Below are 26,541 nucleotides of genomic sequence, written 5' to 3' on the forward strand. Positions count from 1 at the left end.
AAATTTGTTTGTGTTCATAAATATGTGACAATAAAACAATACCAGATTATTATTTTTTATTCTATAAATTACATCACTTAATATACAATTCTGAATGATTCTTCCAGCTCTTACATAGAAAAGAATTTAAATTATAAAAAAATTACACTCTTCAAATTATGTACTCTTGCAAAGTAAGTGTCCCAACCCCTACTACCAAGATGAAAACAGTTTATCTGAAAAAAAGGTTACAGTTAACTATAAAAATAACTGTAGTCAGACTGTTTTTACTGAAAATGAAAAATTGACAAGTGATTCATGTTTTCATCATTCTTTTATCCAAGCATGAAAGATACATTCTGCACATGAATTAGCATTAAAAATATTTCATGTGCTCAGACTTAGATAAAAAGCAAGTATATAATTTTTGAGAGATATTAAATGTTTTACCCATAAAAAATTTATTTCCCCTCCACCTTAAAAAAGAAAAAGACAAGCTAAAAGAAATCGATTTTGAGGATGGAACAGCTATTTTTATAGTGCCTCTGAGAAGTTTTTAAAACCCTATCAGAATCAATTAACACAATTTCAGGGGGAAAAAATTATGTCCTTCCTCAGAGGATAAAAATTGTATTAATATTATATAAGCAAGTCATTCAACTTGACTATAGTGAGGTTATTACTATAAAACTAAATTCCCTTCAAAATATCAAGGATATTTATTGCACATTAGCCAGAAGTACCCATATCACAATTTTAATAATTTATCATAAATTTTTTTTTTTTTTTTTGGAAAATATGAAGAGGTGATCAAGAGTTAATATCAGAAAGTTTGTTTTTCACTTGGTTAGAATATAATAAATTTAGTTTAATCCTTTATCCAAGTGTGAGCAAACAAAGTTTGCGCCTGAAAGTATCTTCAGGACTGGGGTAAGGTGGTGCAACACCAGCACGACTCCTTGCAAAGGTGGAGCAAACTATGGGAGATACTGAGATAGGAGTGTTAGTAGCTTGCTCCACCTTTGCAAGGAGTCGTGCTGGTGTTGCACCACCTTACCCCAGTCCTGAAGATACTTTCAGGCACGAACTTTGTTTGCTCACACTTGGATAAAGGATTAAACTAAATTATATTCTAACCAAGTGAAAAATAAACTTTCAACATCTTTCTCTAAATCCAGAGTAATTTATTAAAAAGGTGGCACACCATTTGGCAACTCCTATAGGTAGAGATGACCTTGCTAATGCTTCTGGCTGGTATCTCCACTTGGGCCTGGCTCCCACTGAAGAGACCTTAATAAAGGTCAAAACTAGTCTGGGTAGTGGTCCTTCCCTTAATGCATGACATTAGACATATCTGCAAGGAGATGTGTTTTGCATTATGGGAGATACTGAGATAGGAGTGTTAGTAGCTTGCTCCACCTTTGCAAGGAGTCGCCCTGGTGTTGCACCACCTTACCCCAGTCCTGAAGATACTTTCAGGCGCAAACTTTGTTTGCTCACACTTGGATAAAGGATTAAACTAAATTTATTATAAGTTAATATCAGAAATATGTAAAAGGTAGTTTTCAGTATTGAAATTAACAGATGTGAAAGAAACATTTGTATTTAAAAAAATCATGTATTGCAGGAAACTGATGCCAAATATGCAACGTCATATACCTAAAGGATAATTTCTCATGAATTTGGATAATGCATGAATTACTGCATCTCAACTCAGGTCAGCAGAAGATCTTCAATTTCCTCAAAATTCCTTTTGCTTATAATTTGGTTAACTGTCTAAGATATTCATTTCATACATCACAAATGTTCAATGGCATTACTACACAGCATCACATTAGGATACAAGATATTACTTCTCTCTGCTGCAGTAATTGTTCTACTGAAGTAATTATTAAACTTTAATTACTTCAGTGTAATTAAGTTACATGTTAACTTTGATATATTGTATATTTTTCTTGCAATTAAGCAAATTTTTATTCAGAAAACAGCATACTAGGTTTAAAGTATTTGATAGTTGTTAAATATGGCATGCTCAAACTTTTTCAGGGAAAGAATAAAATTCCAGTTTTCCCAGCAAATATCACACTAATAATATTTCTGCAGATTCCATCATATAAATTACCTTAAAAAAAAAAAAAAAGTTCAGGTATATAGTAGAAAAGCTTGTGATGGCTCAAATAAGGCCTGTGATATTATGAACAAAGACAATGCCAACTGTTTAGCATATCAATCTGACATAGATTATCCTTAATGACAGCAGATGAAACTGTATTCCAGATGCGATTCAACAACACAGAAAATGATTAAGACTATAGTGTGAAAGGAATAGCATACAGTACTTAGTATGCTAAGTACTGAGTACTAATTACTTAGTACTTGAACTATTTATAGACCTGGATATGTTGAGAAAGAACAATGAGATGACCATATAGATTTTGCTGTAAATAGGGTGTAATTATCAGTTGAGATTTCAACTGGTGACATTGAAAAGAGCATATGGAAATAGGCTCGATGAGTTTCTCAAGTTGCTTAGGAAATATTACCTAACAGTGTGATAGAGAGGACAAGGGTAACTGCTTAACTTGGTGAAATTATCTCAGAAAGTGAGAATAAATAAAGCTTCCAGTGAAGTAACCATACAATACTGACATAGATGGGCAGACATGTGCATGCTCTAGTGAAACAAGGAAGATATGCAGAAATAATGCAAGAGATAATGATAGGGTTCAGGTGATAGCTTGGAGGATGTGTGAGAAGATGTTAATAAGGCTATGGGATGGGATATCATCACACATATTAAGGAAAAGTGAAAGAGCTAATGCTGTCCCTGACCTGGTTGCTCAATAAGAGTTTTGTAACATAACGAATTCCTGAGCGGTGGAAGAAGAAGATAAGGTAATCTTACAGCATTGCTTAGAGGGATTCAGCATTGTGATACTGGAGAGGCTGGTTATGGTTAGAATACTTTAAGGTCAAAATAAAGTAAGAAAAACAAGAATCTCTATATAGGACAACAGAGATTTGTTAAGCTGCATTTTATAACAGGATCATAAATGCACCGACGGCAGAAATCTCAAAGTGCAATAACTTTTCTGGATTTTTAGAAGGCATTTCAAATAATACCACATCACACTTGAAACTGATAGCAGAGTGCTCATTTAGGTATGAGGATGGATGAATGAAAAATATCAGTGATTTGTATATGGGGAAGCACTATTCCAAAGAAGAGAAAAAACAAGTATAGTGTCACATGGTTCTATCGGGAGACAGAGTGTTTATTTTGTATGCTGACAATACAGTTCAAGGTCTTAACAGATGTCCAGTTGTTCACAGATAACAAAAGCAGTAAAAATAACAGCCGGTAATTCTGATGTACCATCACTTCAGGATGATATGAGCAGTCTACACTTTAGTGGATTGATCAGTGAGAATTCAGTTAATATTGCCAAGTGTACGATACATTGGTCTCCTATGGAAGATAAAGGAGGTGAAGGATTTGGGGATAATGGTGGATAAAGGGAGCTTGTTTGAGGGACACAATATGACATGAAAGCCATCCAGATGACTTTCATGTTAAAATATGCAATTATAACACTGCATGGGGAGTCTACCCAAAATTAGTTTTCATCAAGGAAATCTTAATGAACTTATCAATAGAAAAACTGCTAACATGTAACTGAAAGATCTGGCATTAAATGATACAGTGAACAGAATGCTCTTTGCATTCTGTTCACCATATCATTATGTAACCATAGAAACAGAGTATTAGAAAATATGAATCCAGTCAACCTTTTATTGATCATCCATCTTCTTCATAGCATGTTTAATGCAAATAAGCTCAAAATTACAAAAATAGCTTTTTTTGAATAAAATTAAGTGGAATACACATTAATGAAAGCATACTTGCTTTGTGATAAGCAGAGTTCATTAATTTAACTCATGTTATATATTATATATAATGGGTTAACAGGAATTTGTTCTTCATATAATAAAATCTCTGCATTTTAACTTTTCCTTGATTCAAGGAATAGGTATTCAAGCAATAATCTAGTTAATCTGATAATGCTCAACAGATAAATGCAGAAACAAACATTTTAATAACGAATTTTTAATTGAACTTGTGCCATTATAGCATTTATTATACACACATATTCACAAGAATATAGTAATTTTATCACTGCAAATATTTCAACCAGTTAGATTTTGGATATAGTTATTATAACTATATTCTTGTGAATACATGTGTATAAAAAATATTTTAATATACCCTACCTTTTGTATAACAGGTTTGGGAACTAGTGGAAGCAACTAAACCTGTTATATAAAAATCTATTTTCAAGCTAATCCTTAATCAACAATGAAATTAGTTAAATAAAACTTTAAAAGCATATTTCATACAGTAGACAATATTTTTATACAAGACACTTATTACAAAGAAACATGTAAATTATTTATATACAGTTATATACAGAAAATTTATACAATTACACTTTTTTTCCTTTTCTAAACTCTTCATTGTTAAGAAGTAGTCATACCAAAAAAAAAAGAATATTTTCATCTGACATCCAAATTTATAATTTGGTCCCCAGAAGTTTTAGAAACAATGATTTAGTTTATTAATAAGAAAATTCTTCCTCTCATTATATTAGACCTTTACTTAGATGCATAATTTCTCCCCTTCCCCTAGATATGCCTTTGTCTTAATCCAACTGATAAGTCATCCTGGATTTGCTCCCTGGATTCAGTATCTGGTATACACATTTCACGTGGTGCTAAATAAAAAATAAATAAAAGATGCATGTAGGCCTTTAAATATTTCTCTAGCAAGTATAGTTTGAACTTAGTATGCAAATAATGTTACTGCAACACTTTTTTGTTGCTGTTGTTTTATATATAGCAAACAATAAAAAAAAAAAGTCCTCACTAAAGCTCAGAAAATGCTAAAAGAATTCATTACATCAAACTATCCACTACAGTGAGGTGACTGGTATTATGAAATAGCTACATTTCATCAGTTCTTCCTTCATAAGTGGAATAACTGTGTAATATTATTTGGTAATGCAAAGTATATCAACATTTCTATACATTGTTTGCAGAAAATTTATCCATAAACTCCATACCAACACACCTATTATGCTAAATGTCACTAAAAAGTCTGAGAAATTCCACATGGAGTGTCCCCAACATTTCTTCTTTCCTGGTATAGATAAACAATATCTAATGGTAATGCTTTAGGAGGATTGTATATTGTTAAATTGTGAATGAAGCTATGTCATGTAATTTATTTTTTTTCATTCACATTTAACATTTGCTTATTAAATATTAATCATGGCTTATATAAAATTATTTATTATTCCTTAAATAAGAATTATTGATTAAATGTTTATTCAAAACCTGACCTACTATTATTTTATAAAATAATAAAATGTGTAGAATTTTGTATAACCAAATATGTATGATGTAACGTAAAGTGTTATTTTATATTTAACTGTATACGTAATCAAAAAGTTGAAGAAGTAGCTTAAATATTCTGTTGTTCTTATTTGTGAAATATTTAATGTTATGTAATCACTCATGTAGTAGTAAGAGAGCATACAATACATTAGCGAAATGTTTACGTTTAGTCTGTTGTCATGGAGACGCTCGCGTAAACAACCACGAGTGGAGTAGAGCGTGGCGTTCGAACGTAAGGTGGGAGTGAAGGTCATATAGAGAAAAGAGAAACAGTAGGGAAGGTCATAGATAAGACAGGGACTGAGAGAAGAATTTTTATTAAGCGAGTGAGGAGAGAGTTTTGCGGAACCAAGATTATAAAATCCTCAGGGCAGAAATTTATGAGTATAGTGTTCGGAAGTGAACCTATAAGTAGTGAAACATAAAGTTTAATGTTATAAGCGAAATCTGCTGTTGTTATGAAGAAAGGTTGATGCCGTAATCAGATAAAAGGAAACTGGACAGTCAATGCGAAAATTCTGATTATTTCCAGTTAATCTGGATTACGATTAAATTCTATGTTGCCCTAGGAAAAGGTTATATTGATTACTTGGAGAAAAGTGAACAGGAAAAGATATTAGTACCTAATTACTGTTGTTTGGAATAGTGAAGTGCGACTTACAGTAATACAGTTTAAACTGTGGAGAATATTTGTTATGTGTGTTCTGCTAACGTTAATCAAGTTAATTCATAAGTGCTCTCTCAATAATTTGAAGTGTTGAAGAATTTGTCTGGTAAGAGTAGTTGTATAAGTTTTTCTATTCTAGCATTAACTGTAATATACCTCCGACGCTCAAAGTCCGGAATATATTTGCTTGGAATATTACTTACGTAGTTTATTGCCTGCTGTGAATATAAACATTGAGCTGATAGATTTGGGAAGACTGATTAAATGTGAAATTGTAATATTAACTTGAGATAAGAAGATTTGTGTTTTTGAGACTGTGAATAGTATATGAAAGTTAGAACATTGAATTAGCATCAGTGACCTAAGAAGATGTGTTAAGTTAATTGTATAGCTCCATTTTAAAATAGAGTTCTTGTATTTGTTAACTATATCATATATTAAATGTTTTATTTTGTTGATCTAAATATTGTGTTTGCCTGAATTCCTTATTATTGCACCGTTCATAAATATTCGAATCTTGCGGGAAACCCAAGTAAAAATGATAATAGATGATTCGGCCTAATGAGATGACTGCTAACTTAATTTAGAATTGATCCTACTATATATATATATATATATATAGACTAATCTAAGAATAGGGTGGCGCAGTATAAATATAAATTTCCCTACTTTTGGATCGGTGATCATTTCGTAATTAGTTATATTATTCATAAAAGTGACTTGAAACTAGATAGATTTAGAACACGACAGAAAAGAGTCGTCACGACAATATCATCTTAGTGAGTAATCTGACAACCAGTGGGATTTAAGTATGGGCATGTGGAGAGCACTGTAAAGGATTTGTTGAAAAGCTGGATGAATTTTCTTTTTGTGCAAGGTAAAACAAAAAAAAGCATCAAATATTTTTTGGTCCTAATTTTGACTTACCTTACCTATCTAAGCTGACTCGGTTGGCCGAATGTTTAGCATATCTACTTTACAGCCAAGAGGATGGTTCAAATCCCGCCAGGGGCAGATGTTTGCGATTGTCCTAACTCTTTGTGGAAAGGGCATCTGGGAGTGTGGGAGTGATAAAATGATGTCACATGTGAATAACTAACTCACATATCTAAACCCAACCACGAATGAAAAAAAATTTTACACTTTGTGTCTATGTTATTTCAGTAGGATTCAAATATTCTTTCAATTTCAATGGACACTTTGCATCCATCTTTTTAATAACTATACAAGCATGTTATAGCTAGTATAGCAGTTAAACAACTATGATACTTCTCAGAAAATAGATTACATGTTGGAGTGACCAAAAAAAAAAACTAAGCTAACCTCGATGATGCCTATTTCCATAATGAAATCTGTAAAACCACACCTACATTTCCTAACAGGGAAAAAAAAAAAAAAAAAATAATGTTTTTCGTCTTGTGCATATGTTTGATAACATACTCCATGTTGAAGAGGTGTATCCAACCTGAAATCTACTTTTTTTCTTATCTCTGTTAAAAATATCAATTGTGAACATGACTTTGCTGTTAAGATGGATAGGACACAAGTCATGATTCAAAGAGAAAATCAGAACATTCAATTTTATTTACTGTGGTCACAATTTCACCAATCATATTGAATGTTCTGATTTTCTCTTTGAATCTTGACTTGTGTCCTATCCATCTTGACAGCAAAGTCATCTTCCTCAGAAATTTCAATGTTCACAATTCCAAAACGTTTCTTGTTTTCAACTGCACTCCTACTCATCCAACAGCTAAATATACCCAGGAATTAATATTTAAAAAAAAAAAGCCATCGATATTTCACACTAACTGTTTGCATCTACCAGCATAGTAGACAATACTGTCCTCATATACACAATTTATAAGCCAGTTATCTTTGTTACCTGCTTCTAGATGTTTTCAACTGTCTCTACATCTTGCAACACAGGCCATTTTTCCACTTCTCAGGGCTTTGAGCAGTAGGAGAATAACTAATTTTTCTCACAAGTTAGTATTCTTTTTAACAAATGTTATTCAATACAATCATAATCACTTTAGCAATGCAGTGGCTAAAATTAATCAACATCTATTGTAACCCAAAATTTTTAGCTTCATTAATTACTTCTAGCAAATTCCCATTAATACAATATTCCATCTACAATATCCTTCATAATGCATAACCTTACATTTCATCATCAGCTTATTGTTTGTGGTAACCCTAGCCTCCCTAAGTAAGGTTGATGTTACTGGAAACAACTAGCTTTCCAGTCCAATCTATCTTCAGCCAAGTTATTTGTCTGTTCAAGTCAGCCTGCAGAGATTCTTTATTAGAGATACTTTCTGATACCTGCCAGACACTATTTAGTCAGCCACTCAATACATGTTATAAGTTTATTTTGCATACCCATTTCTTTGAGCTAGCTAGTATGAAATCCTATTCAAATGTTTTGGCAAAATCCAGAAGTATCATGGTATAGGGTGGCCCATAAGTCACAAAGGGATTTAAACATTTAATAACTTTTTTATTAATTAATTCTTTTTTTTTTTTATTATAATGAAATACAGAACCTGGATATTTTTTTTTATTAGTTATGAAAAACCACATCACATAAATGCATTCCATTTTTGGCTTCACAAAGATGGATCCTTCTTACGGCATGTTCCATAACAGCTATTAATGTTTCTGGCTGCAGTGCCCTAATTTCTGCATATATATTTTCCTTCTGCTGTTGGATTGTCAGGGGCTTGTTCATATACATGTTTTTCTTTGGGTAACCCTGAAGGAAGAAGTCAGGAGCCATCAGATCTGGAGAACACGATGGCCAATTAAATTGCAGATCTTCATGAAATCATTCACTTGCCAAAAACATGCTTTAGGAGTTTTGTTGTGGCTCTAGCAACATAGACAGTGAAAAATCTCCAAATAATAAAAAAAAATCTCCAGGTTCTGCATTTTATTATAACAAAAAAAAAAATATAAAAAATAAAATATATAATAATTCATAAATAATAAAATTATTAAATTTTTAAATCCCTACATGACTTATGGGCCACCCTGTCCATTATATATCCATTCCCTTCATCTAAATTTGCTATCACTATTATAGAACATGAGCAGATTGCTAAAGCAAAAAATGCCTTTAACAAACCCATGCAGTCCTCTGTAAGATATCCAAGTGCTGCCAACTCACCTCTGGAGGTGATTCCTAATTGACCTCTCCAAAGCCTTGATGACCATGCCACAGATAATGTTTGGTTTATAATTTGCTATATCAGCCCTAGCTCCACACTCATACATTCAAATTATCTTACTCTCTTTCCACTTATTAGGAATCATAAATGTGTTGAGACTAGAATAGCCAACTTTAAAAATTCACAAGCCAGGACTGCAATGGGTATGGCATGCAGGCTTCGTGGCTATTCACAGCTTAATCTCATCAGAATTGTTTGTCATTCAATAATGTGTAATAATTAATAAAAGTCCCATCTAGTTATTTCCTTTATAGTTTTTTAGCATATAATATGTATTATTTAACTAAAGTGTCCATTATATATAGTTTACACCTGTGTATTGATAAATAATAACATGTGATTGTGTCTTCCTCAATCAGTCTGTGAAATCATAGAACCTAAATGTAATGAATGAGTTGTTCATACTTTCATAAAGACCATCTGTTCATTGCTCAAACACAACAGCTGAAATCAGGATTGTAACTATGCCTCAAACCAGAAATTAATACTTTATTCACAGATTTATTACAGGACCTAGTTTATAAAATTAATTTTCCTTTTTTTTAAAAAAAAAAAAATGTTGATCCCTTGTGCTTATATAAAATCCAGAACTTTCAGACACATCCTAAATGTAGGACAAAAGGATGAGGAGACTGGGATTATCTCAGGTCAAGGGCATTGCCAACTCTTGCATTCCTTCAGCACCTCTGTCAATGTCTTAATCAATCCAACTGATATACTCAAAATCATGCTCTTGTAAAAGCTTTAATCCTTTGCCTCTATTCTTTCAACATCCAGAGAGCTAATGGATCTGCCAAGAATATATCTATATATACTGTAAAATTAATAAAACAGAAAAAGAAAAAAAAAAAAATCCTTAGCCTACCCACAGTACAAACGTAGGTTTTCAAAAAAAATTTGTGTGTAGGAGGGGGGGGGGGGGGGGGCACAAAAAACTAACTTAATGAAGCAAACAGTTAGCATCTCAGTTATCTCTGGTGGATGTCACTTTCTTGCCATATGCATTCACTAAAGATAGAGTTCCCAGCTCATTCCCAACTCTACCCACAACTTTTATATTCACCTTTTACTTTGAGTAAGCTCCACTAGCCTGAAACACCAGGCTTCAAATTGACCAAGTTAAAAAAAAATTACAAACAGAAGTTAAGAAAAAAGACTTAACACTGTGACTATGCTATGTCAAAAAGTTAAATTCATCATAAGAAATCTCCACGTGGGTGCATAATGAAATATTAAACTATAGAGCTGAGAAGCTTAATTTGTCTTACTTAGTTACTATAATAGAAAATATTGCAACTTCATCTATATTTTATAGCAAAATTTTGAAACGAGCAAAAGTAAGAGATGGAAAAAAATTTACTTACTTTTGAAAATTTACTAGAAAGCTTGTTGAGAAGGTTATGTTCTTACTAACTCTCTGGTAAATTTTCTAAAGTTTTTTAGTTTTCTTTCTATTGTATGCCCACAGTTCATAGAACAAGGGATGGCAGATTGCCAAGAATAATCGTTTCATGCTGAAGAGTAGAAACAAATAAAGTTTATTATTATTATTTTGTGACACCTCCATAGAGTCCAAAGACTCATAGAGGGAGGGCATTCACTTTACAACTCCATCTTCGCCATCTATACCAACAGCATCTACTGCTCATCCCCAGTATTTTTTGTCTGTAAATTGCACATGTACTAAAGGCCACTTTGCCTGTATACAGGATAAAAAAACCCAAGTTTCCAGGATAAAAAAAAAACCTGCTACCTCTGTTTCACACATTCAGTTTTATTTCCCTTTTTGTATATGGGTATTATGAGAGCTCTACTCCAATCATCTGGAATTTGTCCCTCTGTCCAGACCTTCTGAACTATGCAGTGCAGCCACTGTAAGACTTTTATACCACCATACTACAGCATTTCTGGTCAAATATCATCTATGCCTCCTGCCTTTCTACATTTCAGGCTTTTGATGGCTTTTCCTACTTATGTGCCTTGTCAGTGTTTTTTACCACTGTGCTGTCATCACTGCTTGTTTCATTTAGCATTTTTTCGAAGTAATTACTCCATACTTCAAGGATATCTATTTCTCCTGTTTTCATGTCACCTCTATAATCTCTAATTTCTTTTACAGCTCTCTTTTCTTCATTTCTGAGCTTCTTCAACAACCTCCAGAATATCTTGCCACATTGATATTTATTTTCTATGTTCTTAACAAAGTCCTCCCATCACTTTTGCTTAGCTAGTTTTACACAGTGTTTAGCTTTCTTACATTTGTCTCTGTATTCTCTAAGAGCAAAAGCTGACTTAGTTGCCAGGAACTTTTGATATGCTTTCTTCTTTTCCTTCACTGCCTCTTTAACCTCCTGTGTCCACCATGGAGTTTTGATTTTTCTATCCTTACAGACAACCTCACCACATGTCTGTCTGGCTGAATCAATCAGTGTTTTCTTCATGCATTGCCACTGAATCTCCAAGGTTTGGTTCCTGTTCTCAAACTCTAATTTTTTCTTCCATTATGTTTGTGTATTTTAGTCTACAGTTCACATCTGAAAGCTGCTCAACTTTAATTCACTTTAAAACTTTCTTACATGTTCTTCTTTTCAATATGTAATTCAATTTTATCCTGCTCAAGACTAAATGGTAATCACTTCCAATTTCAAATTATCTGTACACTCTGGTCTCCTGCAGCAGGGAGAAAACATCACTATCAACAATAACATAGTCAATTTATTTATTTATTCATATGGAGTTTCCTCCCCCATCCCTATTGGGGCGAGTTCAGCCCCCACATGGGGGGGTTAGGTATTTATGGCTGTAGATCCATGTGTTCATGGAGCCAGTTTGCCTGCTTGCAGGATGAAAAACCCCAGATAAACTGGGGGGGAAAACCCTGCTGTGCACGCCCAGACCATATAACTTGGCTATGACTGAGGAAGATCCTTAAGCTCCTCACGTCAGCGACAGGAATCGAACCCAGGACACTCCTTCCCCCAGGAATATGGCTGCGAAGTGCATAGCCACGAGGCTAACTGCACGGACATACTAAATGAGACTTTTCTTATTCCATGCCTCTTCTCTCCATGTGAATTTGTGCACATTTTTATGTTGGAACATGGTGTTAGTAATAACCAGTTCATGTCCTGAGCAGAAACCCAACAGGTATTTGCCATTATTATTACCTTTGCCCTTTTCTTCAAATTTTCCCAATATATTTTTGTATGTCTGAATCATTTCCTACTCTGCTATTTAGATCCCCAACAAGTACCAACTTTTCCTTTTTCATTGTGTAAGTTGCTTTCTCTAAAGCCTCAAAAAATTTCACCACTTCTACCTTAGTAGACCCTTCTGTGGGACCATAGGTACAAATAAGTCTCATTGTCCAGTTCCCCATTCTCATATTTGCCCACATCACTCTACTTGAGACTGCCTGTCATTCAAGAAGATTAGCCTCATATTTAGTGTTGAATACTATGGCTACTCCTTCTTTTCCTTGATTGTCATTGCCTGAATATAACATTTTGTATTTATTGCTGAGAAAGATCTCACCAGTTTTTGTCTTTTTTGTTTCAGTCACCCCTATTATGTCGATCTGGTACTTACCTAATTCCTCAGCTAGCTCCATTTCTTTGCCATTCAGGCTTTTTATGTTGATAGTACCGATCTTTAACTCTGGTGATGTTAAGTTGGGGTGTGTTTTCAGATTTGTTCCAGTAGCTGACTTTTTGCTGTTCTCCCTGGTTCCCTGGTGAAAATAATGCGGAGGCCTTGTTTAACCAGGTGATGCCCCATGCAGCATGAAATTCTGTCGTGTTGTACATCATTTTTTATTTTGGTTTAAGCCAATAAGTTTACAATTTGGTCGGCTAAATCCCAAATTGCCAGCCCATCCTCGTTCATTCAGTATCGAGGTAGATACCCAACAGGGTGCACCATCAGAAGGTGAGGATTGGACATTAGGTCAGAAGCCCTGATCAGTTCTCTGCATTCCTTTAAAGGCTATATGGAGGTCTCCTCTCAGTTGTATAGCTTTGACCCTTAAGCACCCCATTGTTGAACTCAATGGCAGCAAACCTTTTTTTGACATGGGTATGAATTAGCTGGTGCCATGATACTAAAAATGCCTGTAAGTCAATAGCAACTATGTGGAAAAATAAAGTATTTTAACATATAATAAAGCTTTTTTCCTTCTCTACCAGTTTTTTTTTTTTAATTCTTGACCAGACCGTACTTTTTTGGACGTGCCTCATAAATAAAAAATCCATCCAACCATTGAATACTATTCTCCTCACATTTAGGGATGGTGTTCCTAAGAGTCTCTTGAAACCTTTGACTCAGTGCAAAGGAGAGCAATCAATTTATTAACCTGTCTCTTATCAATACTACACTTTCACACAGGTGTTCAAGTTTGCTACTACTTGACTTTTCTACAGATATTTCCATGGCCACTGTTCAGAATTAGCATTAGTAATTTCCCAGTACTTCAAATTTAAAACAAGTAGCAAGTGGCTATGCAACATAGTTCATTGTCTATGTTCAAACAAATGTTTCATCCTCTTTATTCATTCTTTCTACTACTGTCCTTTGTAACAGCCATCTTTTATTTCCTTAAGCATAAAATTACAGCTCCTAAATCCAGAATTATCGAGTATCTTTTTTCTCCTCAAATTACTGCAATTAAACAGTACTCATGTACTGCAAAACTGAACAACCTCCTGTGTGGGATTCCATACAAAAACACCAGGAATGTACAAAATATAATGTCAATGTAAATTTGGTTACTCATAACATGCTGGCAAATCTGCAACCAGAAACATCACAGATAACCAAAAGTACTTAATTAAAAAGAAACTGGGTTAACAGAACATGTGCTTGATGCTCTTAATGCAATAAGACACAGAAAAACCAGACTCTTAAAAAGGTGTTGGTTCAAAACTAAAAGACTCAAAACTCCTAATTCAAATAAATTTAGATGTAAGAAACTACCAAATATATGGGACAACAAACCAGCCCACTCTAACTGCACCAGAGGATAGAGTGAATACTTTAGTACACTAGCTTGAATATTTTGCCCCTTTAACCATTTCTGCATTGTGCACCTTTGCGATAACATTGTGACTGTTTTAACCTTGATAGTGCCTCAGTAACTGGGAGTAAAATACTGGTAATAAAATGGTTGTGGTAATCTATTAAACCTTTAATGCAAAATGTTTTCTTTGATTGGAAAGAATGCAGTTTAGTGCATCTAGGAGCATCCTATAAGGGCATTTTAACAGAGGGTGACTTGACTTCTCATACAGACAGAAGGTTTATATTCTCCTATAGACTCTGATTTCTTTTATCCTCTTCCCTTTATAAAACAGACATATCAAATAATGAACACATGTAATAACAAATACAACAGACTACAAAAAAAGGATCAGCCATTATGTCTCAGTATCAGTTACTTGTTTATAATAACAGGCCATGTGGATCTAATATATTAATGGAAGACAAATATTCTAAAATTCAAATTAATATTATATAAAAAAAACTATGCAGTGTGATTAATGTTAAATTTCTGAGATTAAAATCAAGGTCACAAACTACAAATAATAAACACTTACATTCACTAAAGAAAGTTCTTGTATCGGAAGAGATATTTTCGATCTCAAATTTTTTTGTTGATCTGTGTCCAGTATCAGATTCAATATATTTCTTAGATTCAATAAGCTCCTTAACTTTCATTACTTCTTCTGAAGAAGAAGGATGTACTTGAAAAAAAAAAAAAAATGTATATGCAAACTGTACACATACATGCACAAACTGAGAAAAGATTTCAATTAGTATATCTTTTATGTTGTAATATCCTTATTAAAAATACCAGTATGAATAATCAACTTAAATCTCACTAGCAGACATCTTTAAGAAATAATTAACAGCTCTGAACATTACTGGAGAGTGGGTGAAAACAAGCTTGGGAATAAAAGATTTTAAAGAATTAATTTTATATCTGTAAATCTGAGTTTATAGATATAGCATGCAATTCCTGTTTGATTCTTGTCATGATGTGAGGAATCTTTATATGGGAATTTTCAATTGAAGGTGAGTTAATCGATCTCATATAGAGGAAGCAGAGTTTCTCATCCAGCATACAGGCAAATTGACCAACAGGACACACACACAATTTATAAACAGAAAATTCTATTGTTGGTAGATGACTGTGTGTTAATGGTAGTAGTGTTGCATGTGATGGGAGGATTAAGTAGAGGAGATGTGAATTGTGTAGTGGAGTAATGTGCCCTCCCTTGATCAGTTCAAGGACTCCATAATATAATAATAAACTAGACAAATGCTTTCAAGAAGTCACAAGCTGAAGCATAAACAGGTCAGCAAATACCCAAAATATCAACTTTGAGAAAATCCTCTCATTGTATCCATACTCTTGCAATATTCATACTCTAAAATGCGGTGCAAAGTCATCAAATCTTGGTTATAGTCTAAATTCAATACTAGTGGAGAAATGATTTTGAATGGCATGGTATATCTATATATTTATCTGCTCATCTATACATAGAGACAAATATGGCAATGAAAGAGTAGCAATCCTGTTAAATAGATTTATAATTATATCACAATTCAATTCCAAATCTCTGCAGAATAATAGCTATAACTTTAAACTCAACCTTAGAAAACCAAGACTTTTTCTAATTAGCTCTCCAACTACTTCATCATAGACAAAGATTTTAATGCACAAATGGATTCTGATGCTTCAAGAATTACAAGAAACACAGGACTTTTCATGTATTATCATATCATAAATGAAGATAGGTATCTCCTAAACTAAATCTATGCACACATAACCTTGTCAATTTAGAAAACAAATTTCTATACAAACCTGGATGAAAATGGACTTAGGAACATTCAAATAGAATTAAAATACAAACAGATCATACTTAGAGTTTTTCAATTAGATACAAAGTAAATTATACTTGCCAAGAAATTATATTCTTGTTTAATCTTTTGCCCAAGTGTAAGTAAACAGTCTGCACATGAAGTTGCTTCATGACCAGGATACTTGTATATAGAGGTTGTTGACTCCACATCAATCATCTCCTTGTATATCTAACTACACTTCCAAAAGGAAGTGTGGTTAGATATACAAGTAGTCTAATTATGAAGATACTTCATCTACAACTTGCTTGCTTACACAAGGGTAAAGGATTAAACAATATAATTTCTTGTTAAGTATAATTTAATTCTGATCATATTTAATCAATGGAAAACGAATAAGATCAGAACAAAACACAACATCCTAGGAAGTCCCACAACTCATTGCATGAGGCCACGCTACACAACATTGCACAATCTATCTATCACAATCTATTATCTGCACTAAACTTATCCACTACCCACTATACATTATTTCTCTCTGTTAACTACATATTCTCTGGCCTAGTCTACCTGTTTTGAAGTGATGAAAAACTCAAGTTTCAGGAAGAAAAAAACCCTGCTACCTTTGTGCTAAATCACATCCACATGAAAAATCCCACAAGGATTTCTTGACATTTAAAAAAAATAGAAATTGGCAACAGGAAGGTGAGACTTAAACCCATATTGGTACTTTCTATTAATATATTTCATTCTTCCAAATGAAATAACCAGCATGGAAGACAAAATTTTAGAGATCTATGATGTTAAGGGAATGGGAACTTTTTTTTCTTTTAAATTACCAACTTAAAAGGAATTTAAATTTTAATAAGAGGATACTGGTGAAGAAGGATGTTCAAACTAAATATGATATCAGAATTGTTTAAAATTAAATTTGGTTTATGTAGAAAATGCTAAGCCAGTAATTGGGGTTAATGATCTTATTAATTATTTGGATATTCTAAGGGAGAGGGAGATCTACTAAGGGTTGAAGAGGATTATTAATTTTATGGATTTCTGGTTGTCTGTATAACCCAGGAGGACTAAAAGCTTTCCATTTTAATTAACTCAGAAGGCCAGGAAGTTACTTTTTGAGTAATTACTTGAATATTTTTGTCTGAGAGATGGTAAGGTAGTAATCTTAAAGCCTCTAAATAGTGTGCTCTAAACAAATTATTCATTTAGAAAGTAGAAAAAATAGCCCTCCAGTAATAAGGAACACAGCCAAAACGTTCATGAAAATATGTTAGCGAGGAAAAAAAAGTTCAATTGACCATAAAGCAGATGATAATTTATATGATGTTAAAAAACAAAATGAAATTAATGATAAAGTGGGCAACAATGATTAAAAAACAGAGAGCAATTAATGGTAAATTGGTGAGCAGGATTTACAGTGAATAAGTGTGCGTGTGTCACTAGCGATAAAATAGCGAGAGTGAATGATAGCGAAAAGAAGATGCAAGATTTGAAAGCTGAGTTGGTGAAGATAAGGCAGATGTGGAATGAAATGAAGAGAATTGTATGTGTGTTCCATATATATATAATATAATATATAATGTATATATAATAAGTGTGCGTGTGTCACTAGCGATAAAATAGCGAGAGTGAATGATAGCGAAAAGAAGATGCAAGATTTGAAAGCTGAGTTGGTGAAGATAAGGCAGATGTGGAATGAAATGAAGAGAATTGTATGTGTGTTCCATATATATATATATATGGAAGAGTGAAGAAGATGAAAACAAATTATGCCAATATGAAAAATGTAATGAAAGTCCCTTGAGTGGCATAGTATGGCTATTCAATTATTAGAGGTGAGGTAAACGAGAAAATGCACAAGATTTGTTTTCCTGGAGGTAAAATGAATAGATTGAGGCACTGGATATGAGGAGTAAGCAAGCAAGGAAGTTGGTAGTGGTAATAAGGACAAATGACTTAACTGAGAACAAAAATAATGTAAGATTGGATATCAGGAGGTTGTTGAAAAGGATAAAAGATAGTGTGATAGGAAAGGTAGCCTGTGTGTTGCCCATTATGACAGTGATAAGATGAGGCAGAGAGCAAGAATTATGAATGATATGTTAGTAGAAATGTGTGAAGAGAAAGGAGTACAGTTTGTTAATATGTGGAATGAGTTTGAAGGAAGAATTGAACTGTATAAGAGTAACAGACTGCATTTGAATGGTTTTGATATGAGTCATTTGAAGAGACTGCTGCTGAAAGGGAGAGTAATGAGTGCAGAGAATGAATCTGAGCAAGTAAGAATGTGAAAGATTGGGAGAGTAAGGAAGGAGAAATTGAAGTGGTGCTTATGAAGAACAAGTGTGCAAGACAAACAGTAGGACTCAGGAGGACACAGGGTGAGAAAAGATTTTTCACACACATCCACATCTCAAAGAGGATGTGGGTGGGTGGGTGGGTGTATACAAAAAGGGAAGAAGATGATCTAGAATGTAGGGAAAATAACTGGATTTGAAGAAGTTCTGGGATGAGTAAGGAGGAAAGAGAAATGAGCTGTTATATTTGTATATGAATACTAGAAGCAAATGGTTGCACTGATTGAGTTCGTTCACCCAAAAATTGTTGGAAGAAGTGAGGATGACATCCTGATAGGAACAGGGATAGAAGGTTATGATATATTTCATGAAGATAGAAAGGGTAAAAAGGGAGGTGGAGTGCTATTGATGATAGAAAAAGTTACATCCATGCAAGGTAGAAATGCAAAGGGAGAAATAGTGATAGTGGTTTTGAGGCAGCATGGTGTGGGATAGAGATAAATATAATGAAATACTTCATTGGATGCTGCTATAGACTGGTAATATGGAGAGAGAGTGACCAGGAAATGTATAAGCAAATTAGCCAAACAATTGGGAAAATGGTGATCATTATAGGTGATTTTATGGCAATAACAAATTGGGATGACAAGATAGCAATGGAAAATAAAGAAAACGAGTGAGTTTTTGGGGAAAAACTACCTCAGGCAGTATGTAACAGAGGGCATAGTAGGATTGAGGGTCTTGGATTTATCTCAGAGGTTATTATAAATGAAGTGTCTAAATCCCCTCCACATGGTGAGAGTGACCATGAAGTGATTACCTGGGTGGTTGCCAGCCAAGTGAAGACTTTCGTGAGGAAAGGGTATATGTGGAACTACAAGGCTGGCAATTATGAGAAGCTCAGGAGACAGCTTGCAGGTGTAGCATGGAATGAGGAGTTGGCTGGAAAGGAGATCAGTGCTGTTTGGGTGATATTCGAGAACTATCTAGTAGAAGCAATGTCTAAATGTCAGAAGGTTAAATAAGGCAGTTGTGAAATGGATGAATGAAGAGATTAAGCATTCAATACATAGAAAAAGCATTATGGAGACAACGTGAGGAGTGGTAATAATCAATTCCATGAGGAATACAAAGAACAAGCAAGTAGTGCAACTTGGTTGGTAAAGGTAGCAGAAGTTCAGTATGAGCAAGTTAGCTAACGAAGTAAAAAAAAAAAATTAAAAAAAAATAAAAAAAATCCGAGGGAGTTCTTTCGATATGTAGCCAGCAAAAATAAGAATGATTATGGTAGGATGGCACTGACTGGAGAAAATGATATAAGGACAACTGCTGTGGAGAATCTTCTTCTCCCCTCTGCATGTTAGGCCTACTCAACATGACTGAATCAGTGCACAGCATTCAAGATGCAGCTAAATCATAGCCATATTACTGTTTAACTTGTTTGTAAATGATATATAGACTGATTAGGGATCTTCAGTTATTTGCTGATGATGCAAAGTTGGGAAGAATTATAAGCAGCACTGTGGATACTGAATCCCTTCAGGAAGATTTGAATAGACTTTTTACTTGGACAGAAGAATGAGGATTGTAGTTTTAATATCAATAAGTGCAAGGTGTTGCATTTGAGTGCAGAAATATAAGGCTGTGTACTATATTGATGGTGCTGTACTGCAGGAAGTGGATGAGATTAGAGATTTGGGAGTGATAGTTGACAGTAGACTGAAGTTTAGAGGGCATATTGCTAGTGTTGCAAAGGTTGCACATCGTAGTGCTGCTATGATAAGAAGTATTCTAACATGCAAGGATAAAGAAGTGGTTGTGCCACTGTATAAGGCACCGGTCAAACTACACTTGGACAATTGTGCTCAGATCTGGTCACCTGGATTTCAATGTGATGTGGAGAGATTGGAGAGGGTCCAGAGACGAGGGACTGAGACAATATCAGGACTTGGGAATGCTGGCTATGGAGAGAGGATGAAGAAATGTGGACTGCAGAGTTTGGTGGATAGGAGGAAGAAAGGTGATATGATAGAGACGTTTAAGTAAGTGCGAGGATTTTATTAGATTAATCCAGAAGGGATTATAAAAAGAGAAGGTGAGAGGGAAAGAACCAGAGGACATTCCTGAAAGTTATGTAAAAGTGTGGTGAAAAAGGATGGGAGGAATTTTTTACATGGAGAATTGTCAGTGAATGGAATGCATTACCAGGATGTGTTGTTAATGCAAGGAGTGTTAAGGACTTTAAGATTCTATATGATAAATATGTTGTCAGGTGAATGAACCTCCCACAATGAGTCTGTCAACTCCATGGAGGATGTAATAATAATAATAATAATAATTAATTATGTGCTTTTCATCATCCAAGTAATCCTTTGAGCTATTTTGCAAACTTTTGCAATATGCCCTCTGACCTTCAACTCTCTGTCCACCATTAACACCCAAAGTCATTAGTCTCATCAATTTCTGGCAATCCAGTACCATCAAAGTGATATATAGTACATATTCTTTTTAACCTGAAATGCATAACCTTACATTTTGCAATATTAAATTGCCAACCATTATCCTTGGCACACAATGCCAATTTATTTAAATCATCCTGCAGGATATCCACATCACCATCATCAACTATTGTCCTCCCCAGTTTTGCATCAACAAACAACTGAATATCTCCCCTTTTAAATTATTCTCTAGATTGCAGTCCACCATATATTCGTGTCTGTCAGCTGCCCCTATCCATGCAATCAACTTCATATCTATTCTTATTTGCTGAAACTAATATAACAGTTTCCCCATGTGTTACTCTGTCAAGTTGCTTTGCAAAGTCCAGCAGTATTATGGTGTAGCATTTCCCTTATCTACTTCTGCTCTCATTCTATTAAGGCAAAATTAATATTTTTTTAATATTTATAATGTTTCGTATTAAAATCTGCCTTTTACAAAGATGGGCTGCCCACCAGAGTATCATATTCCTATCCACCCATTGCTGGATTTTACCTTTAACCATTTCCAGTATTTAACCACCATTCTTCAGATTAATTGGTCTGTAAATTTGCTACTTCTGTCCTGAAGCTACCTTTATACACTGGTGTCCAAAAAACCTATGGATGAACACTATTTTTGATGATTACAACCACAAATTCAGATGAATCAGCATATGGCAATTTGTATAACTGATGATTCTGAGTAGAAAGCAGGTACACATTCAAATTTTTGAACTGTGAAAAGGAATCATGTGGTAGTACTCAACAGGATAAAAGGCAAAAGGCTGCGCTAAGTGAATTGTTTGAAGGAAGCTCTTTTTGTGAAGGAAAAGTTGCAAACTTGGATGTCTTGTAATGTCTCAAAGACATCACTAGATGATTTCATGCAGAAAGAATTACTGTAAAGCTTGAAGACCACAGAATTACTGATATCACTAGAGTTTGAAATATTGTATAACATTGTATCCAGGCTCTGGGAAGCATTTCAAACAAATGGAAAGTGTTCCAGACGTTTGCTAAGAGTTGCACCCACTCTACCACAGAGCATGAAGACAGATTTTGGGTTATAACAGCAAAACATAATCAATGCATCGTGGTAGGTCAGCTTGCAAGTTGGCTCCATTCAAGCACAGGTATGTGGATATCTCAACAAACTGTGGCAAGACGTCTGCAACAAGTAGGTTTATATGCTGAATGGCCTGTAGTCTGTGGTCTTTTATCCACAGCTCACTGCAGAGCAAATCTTCAGTGGTGTTATATCCATAAAAATTGGACAAGACACCAATAGGCTAATGTACTCTTTACAGATGAGTTGTTTTAGTCTTTTGTCTGATTCTAGATCCTCTGGTGCTGGTACTTCTTACCATTGCATGAATGTTCTTAAAAAGGGATAGATATGAGGGGTGCTGGGATCATGGTGTGGGGAGGCATTATGCTTAACGGACACACCGAGCTACAAGTGCTAGAAAAGAGACTATCATACTGAGTAATGCTTTGACTACCTTTCCTATCAACACTATTTTTTTTTTATCTTCTGAATAACCTGATCAGTCTTACATTCTCCTCGTTTCCAACCAAGTCATTTGTTTCTACTGCCAGTACCAACTCTTTTGCGTATCCAATGCCTCAATCACTTTGCTTGTTTGATTTCCCAGAAAACAAACCTTGTTTATCCTCTCACTCACTACACCGTTAATAATCAAATCCCCACAAAACACCATTTGCAAGTCTTTTGCTACCTTTTTCATACAGCATCATTTATTTCAGTCTTCTTCACTCTTCCATATGCATCTATAATTATCTTCATTTCAGTCTAAATAATGCTTCATCTTCATGAATTCTGCTTTCAAATCTTGAAATCACTTTTTTGCTATTATTCACTCTTACTATGTTACCATCAGTCACATGTGCTTTTCTGCCATCAGTCCCACTCATTAATCTTAACATTAATTGCATTCTGTTTTTCACTGACATTCTCACACACTTTCTTATCAATCACACTCTTTTCTTCACTATCACTTTCACATACTTATATTTGCACAATCTTTCTCACATTCATTTCACTTACAATGCCATGTTTCCTGCTCTGGATCAAACAAGCTTCATGGTCCAGCAGCATATCCACCCACATTCATTGACTTTTACTCAACTTCTCCACATAAACATCCTTAACATCTTCCCTTGCATACATGTCACACGCACACGGAACCTTACCATTCTTGAAAAATCCACACTATTCACTTTTTCTTGTGTCGACATGCAAGAATCTCTCTCTCTCTCTCTCTCTCTCTCATTGCAATTTTGTTCCAGAGCACTAAATAAGAAACAAAATTTAAATTTCTCTGTTCTGAAGTGGTTTGAAAGAAGTTCCATGTTTTGCCTCTAGAGCAGTGTTTCTGGACTATGTAAAAAATCAATAAAACACATAAACACACAAAAAAAATTAATGAAAAAGCTGAAAAAAAAATCTTTGATTGTGGTCCATCAGCATACTACACACCCATACTCACTCATCTCTTAATTCAACCTCTCTCCAGACCAGAAAAAGGAGGAAGCGTAACTCAGCAAGTTTAAAAATTTAACCATATATCATATTCCAATCACAAATATCACACAGCAATACTCCATCTAAAAATTATACAATATCACTGCACAGAAATCATAAAACTATCTTGTTGCAGCCAATACAATGTTGCCATATGCTTGCCACCCAGTGGCAAAAAAATATTGGAGTTCTGAAGTATTTTGAAAGAAGTTCCATGTTTTGCCTCTAGAGCAGTGTTTCTGGACTATGTAAAAAATCAATAACACACACACACACACACACACACACACACACACACACACACACACACACACACACACACACACACACACACACAAAAGCTATAAAATTAATGAAAAAGCTGAAAAAAAAATCTTTGATTGTGGTCCATCAGCATACTGCACACCCATACTCACTCATCTCTTAATTCAACCTCTCTTAAGCATCACAACACAATGAACATAGCTAGAATATCACATAAAGCTTGGGAAGAAAGATGTAAAAGGAACATGATCATGGAGACTAACTTGAATAAAGCAGGAAGACAATATTATGGAGAATATATGAGCAAGAGTAAAGTCTAAATAGGTAAGTCCTCTGCAGAAACCTCTACCCCTATGGGTAGAAGAGAAATGTTAGGTAAGCAACCAAGCAAGCTTTTTACTACACTAATACTAATGTTTAAGAAAAGATTGTTATTCATCATAAATGATAATGAACAAAATGTTCAAATTTAATATGATTATACTTACCACCAGCCTGTCTTTGTTTCTCTGGAACAGTTGCTAAACTTTTATATCTTTTTTGGTCTACCAATAAACTTGTCCCTGTTGCATCAAACTGCTTGAATTTTACAGGAAATAAAAGGTATCGGAACCACGAAAATACAGCAACTAAGCTCAGAAAGAAAAAGTTTGTGCAAACACCAATAAAAGCAGATGTGCCTGGCCAGTAGTACATGAAATACCTACAACACAAGAAGTGATTTAATAATATTTCAATCAATTAAAGTAATGGTAAAGCAATACATTCTTAGAAAACAAGTTTGTTTCCTTTTATAAAATAAACCTTCACAATATCAAGAAAAAGTGTAATGTTTAAAGAAAAACCATAGTCTGGTAATAACTAAATGCTAAGCTTTATATAAATGAAGCTACTCCCACTTTTTTTTTAACCGACCAATAGGCCTTACAATAATCACATCTCAGATAATTTTCAGTTAATTTTTAAAAAATGATGCTATCTAAATATCACCATCATTCAGATCTTCACATTATGTAGATATGTATGATTTATTACTCTTTTAAATTTAAAATTAATAAATAACCTATTATTGTAAGGCCTAGTGGTTGGTTAAAAAAAAGGGTAGATCCATTAATGTAAAGGTTAGCTTTTATTTATTATCTTATATCTGGGGAACTGCAAGGAACTTATGTTTCGGAACATTCAAAATCTTGAATATGTTGTTTCTTTGCTGATTTTACATCCCTTCCCTGCAGGCCATTATAAATCTGTATCTCCTTCATCCCAAAATCTCAATGAGTTTGCCATCTCCTCCTATTGTTAGCATTAACCATGCTACCGGCCAAGACGTCTATAGCATCAACGTTACTATGGATGCGAAGTGCATATTAATGTAATACCATTGATATTACATTGAAATATATGATGGATACGAAGCATATGAGGATGCGTATTTGATCCATAATGGCCGGTAAGGTGGTTAACAAATGCAAATATGTATGAAATATGATTTTGAAATACTCTAATCAAAAACTTACATATAGAATTTTTGAAAAAGCCTTTTACATAAATATATGATCCTAAAATTATAAATTAATATATCTCCCCTCTAGATGCTTCATAAAACAGGCATTAAATAATATTTAATTTAAAAAATACAAATACAACATAAAAATACAAACGTACAATTATATCAACAGAAATAAAAAAATACTTAAAACATCTTAAACAATGTTTTAAGCATTTTTCACACCCTACTTCAGGGTGTAATGGCCCAAAAGAATAGACGAATTTTAACCAGATCCAATCATCAATTAATAGCACTTTCAACAGAAAACAGCATCGTAATAAGAAATGGAATAATTAGAAATTTATCAACAAACATATCCCCATTTTCTTTTCCCCAAATTCACGTCTCGCATGCCCTATGCCAACAAACACTGTTCTTAGTTTGATTATAAATCTGTCAAATTACATGCTAACTTCTTCTGCAGCTTGTCCCACTTAAGTAGGGTTGCTGTTTTTAGTAAGTCTCCTCCACATCCTCCTGTCTTGGGCTGTAACCACATCCAAGCTCTTCATCCTCAAGTCCTCCATCAGCTCCCTCCATCTCTTCTTTGGCAGCCCATGCTTCCTCCTCCCCCTGCATGACCATTCTTCCCACATACTTGTCCTCCCTCCTCATCACATAACCAAACCATCTCAACCTTGCCTCCTGTATCTTCACTCCTAAGTTCGTGACTTTCACCTTTCCCCTCACATAGTCATTTCTCAGACAATCCTTTCTGGTCACACCACACATCCACCTAAGCATTCTCATCTCTGATACCTCCATCTTTCCGATGTTATTTTTCCTCAGTACTACAGTTTCCATATCAAAAATCATAGCTGGTCTCACTACTGTCTGTAGATTTTGCCTTTTAGATTGATCGGCACCCTCTTATCGCACAGTACTCCAGCCATCTCTCTCTACAGTTCCTCCAGCCATCTCTCTCTACAGTTCCTCCATCCATCCTGTATCCTGCACCCCACTTCCTTCTCAGCCTCTCCATCCTCTTTCATTGTTGAACCTAAGTATCTAAAGTCCCTAACCTCCCTGATGACATTTCCTTCCAGCTCCAGATCTGTCTCCTAGCTGCCATCCACTTTGCAACACATATACTCTGTCTTACTTCTGCTTAGTCTCATACCTCTCTCTCTCTCTCTTCCATCTTTCCAGTTTAGCTGCCACTTCTTCTCCTGATTCTGCACACAGCACGAGTCATCTGCATAC

The 26,541-nt window shown here is 34.4% G+C and overlaps 1 protein-coding gene across 3 annotated transcripts in view; it reads right to left on the reverse strand.

Annotated features, from left to right (window-relative positions):
• Positions 1 to 1,041: 1,041 nt before the first annotated feature.
• Seipin (lipid droplet biogenesis associated protein seipin) overlaps positions 1,042 to 26,541 on the reverse strand; it is a 126,810-nt gene continuing 101,310 nt past the window's right edge. For 2 of the 3 annotated variants that reach the window (XM_090398764.1, XM_090398762.1), the window contains exons 7-9: positions 24,278 to 24,492; positions 14,925 to 15,071; positions 1,042 to 4,751 (exon numbers count right to left, since the gene is read on the reverse strand). In XM_090398764.1, coding sequence (XP_090254890.1) covers positions 4,663 to 4,751; positions 14,925 to 15,071; positions 24,278 to 24,492 — 451 coding nt within the window. In that variant the 3' untranslated portion in view covers positions 1,042 to 4,662. The remainder of the gene's footprint in view (positions 4,752 to 14,924; positions 15,072 to 24,277; positions 24,493 to 26,541) is intronic. The other variant, XM_090398763.1, reaches the window with a different exon arrangement.

The sequence above is a fragment of the Typopeltis vanoorti genome, chromosome 10 (assembly GCF_054136105.1).
Source record: "Typopeltis vanoorti isolate ZY-2024b chromosome 10, IOZ_Tvanoo_1.0, whole genome shotgun sequence".
Lineage (NCBI taxonomy): Eukaryota > Metazoa > Arthropoda > Arachnida > Uropygi > Thelyphonidae > Typopeltis > Typopeltis vanoorti.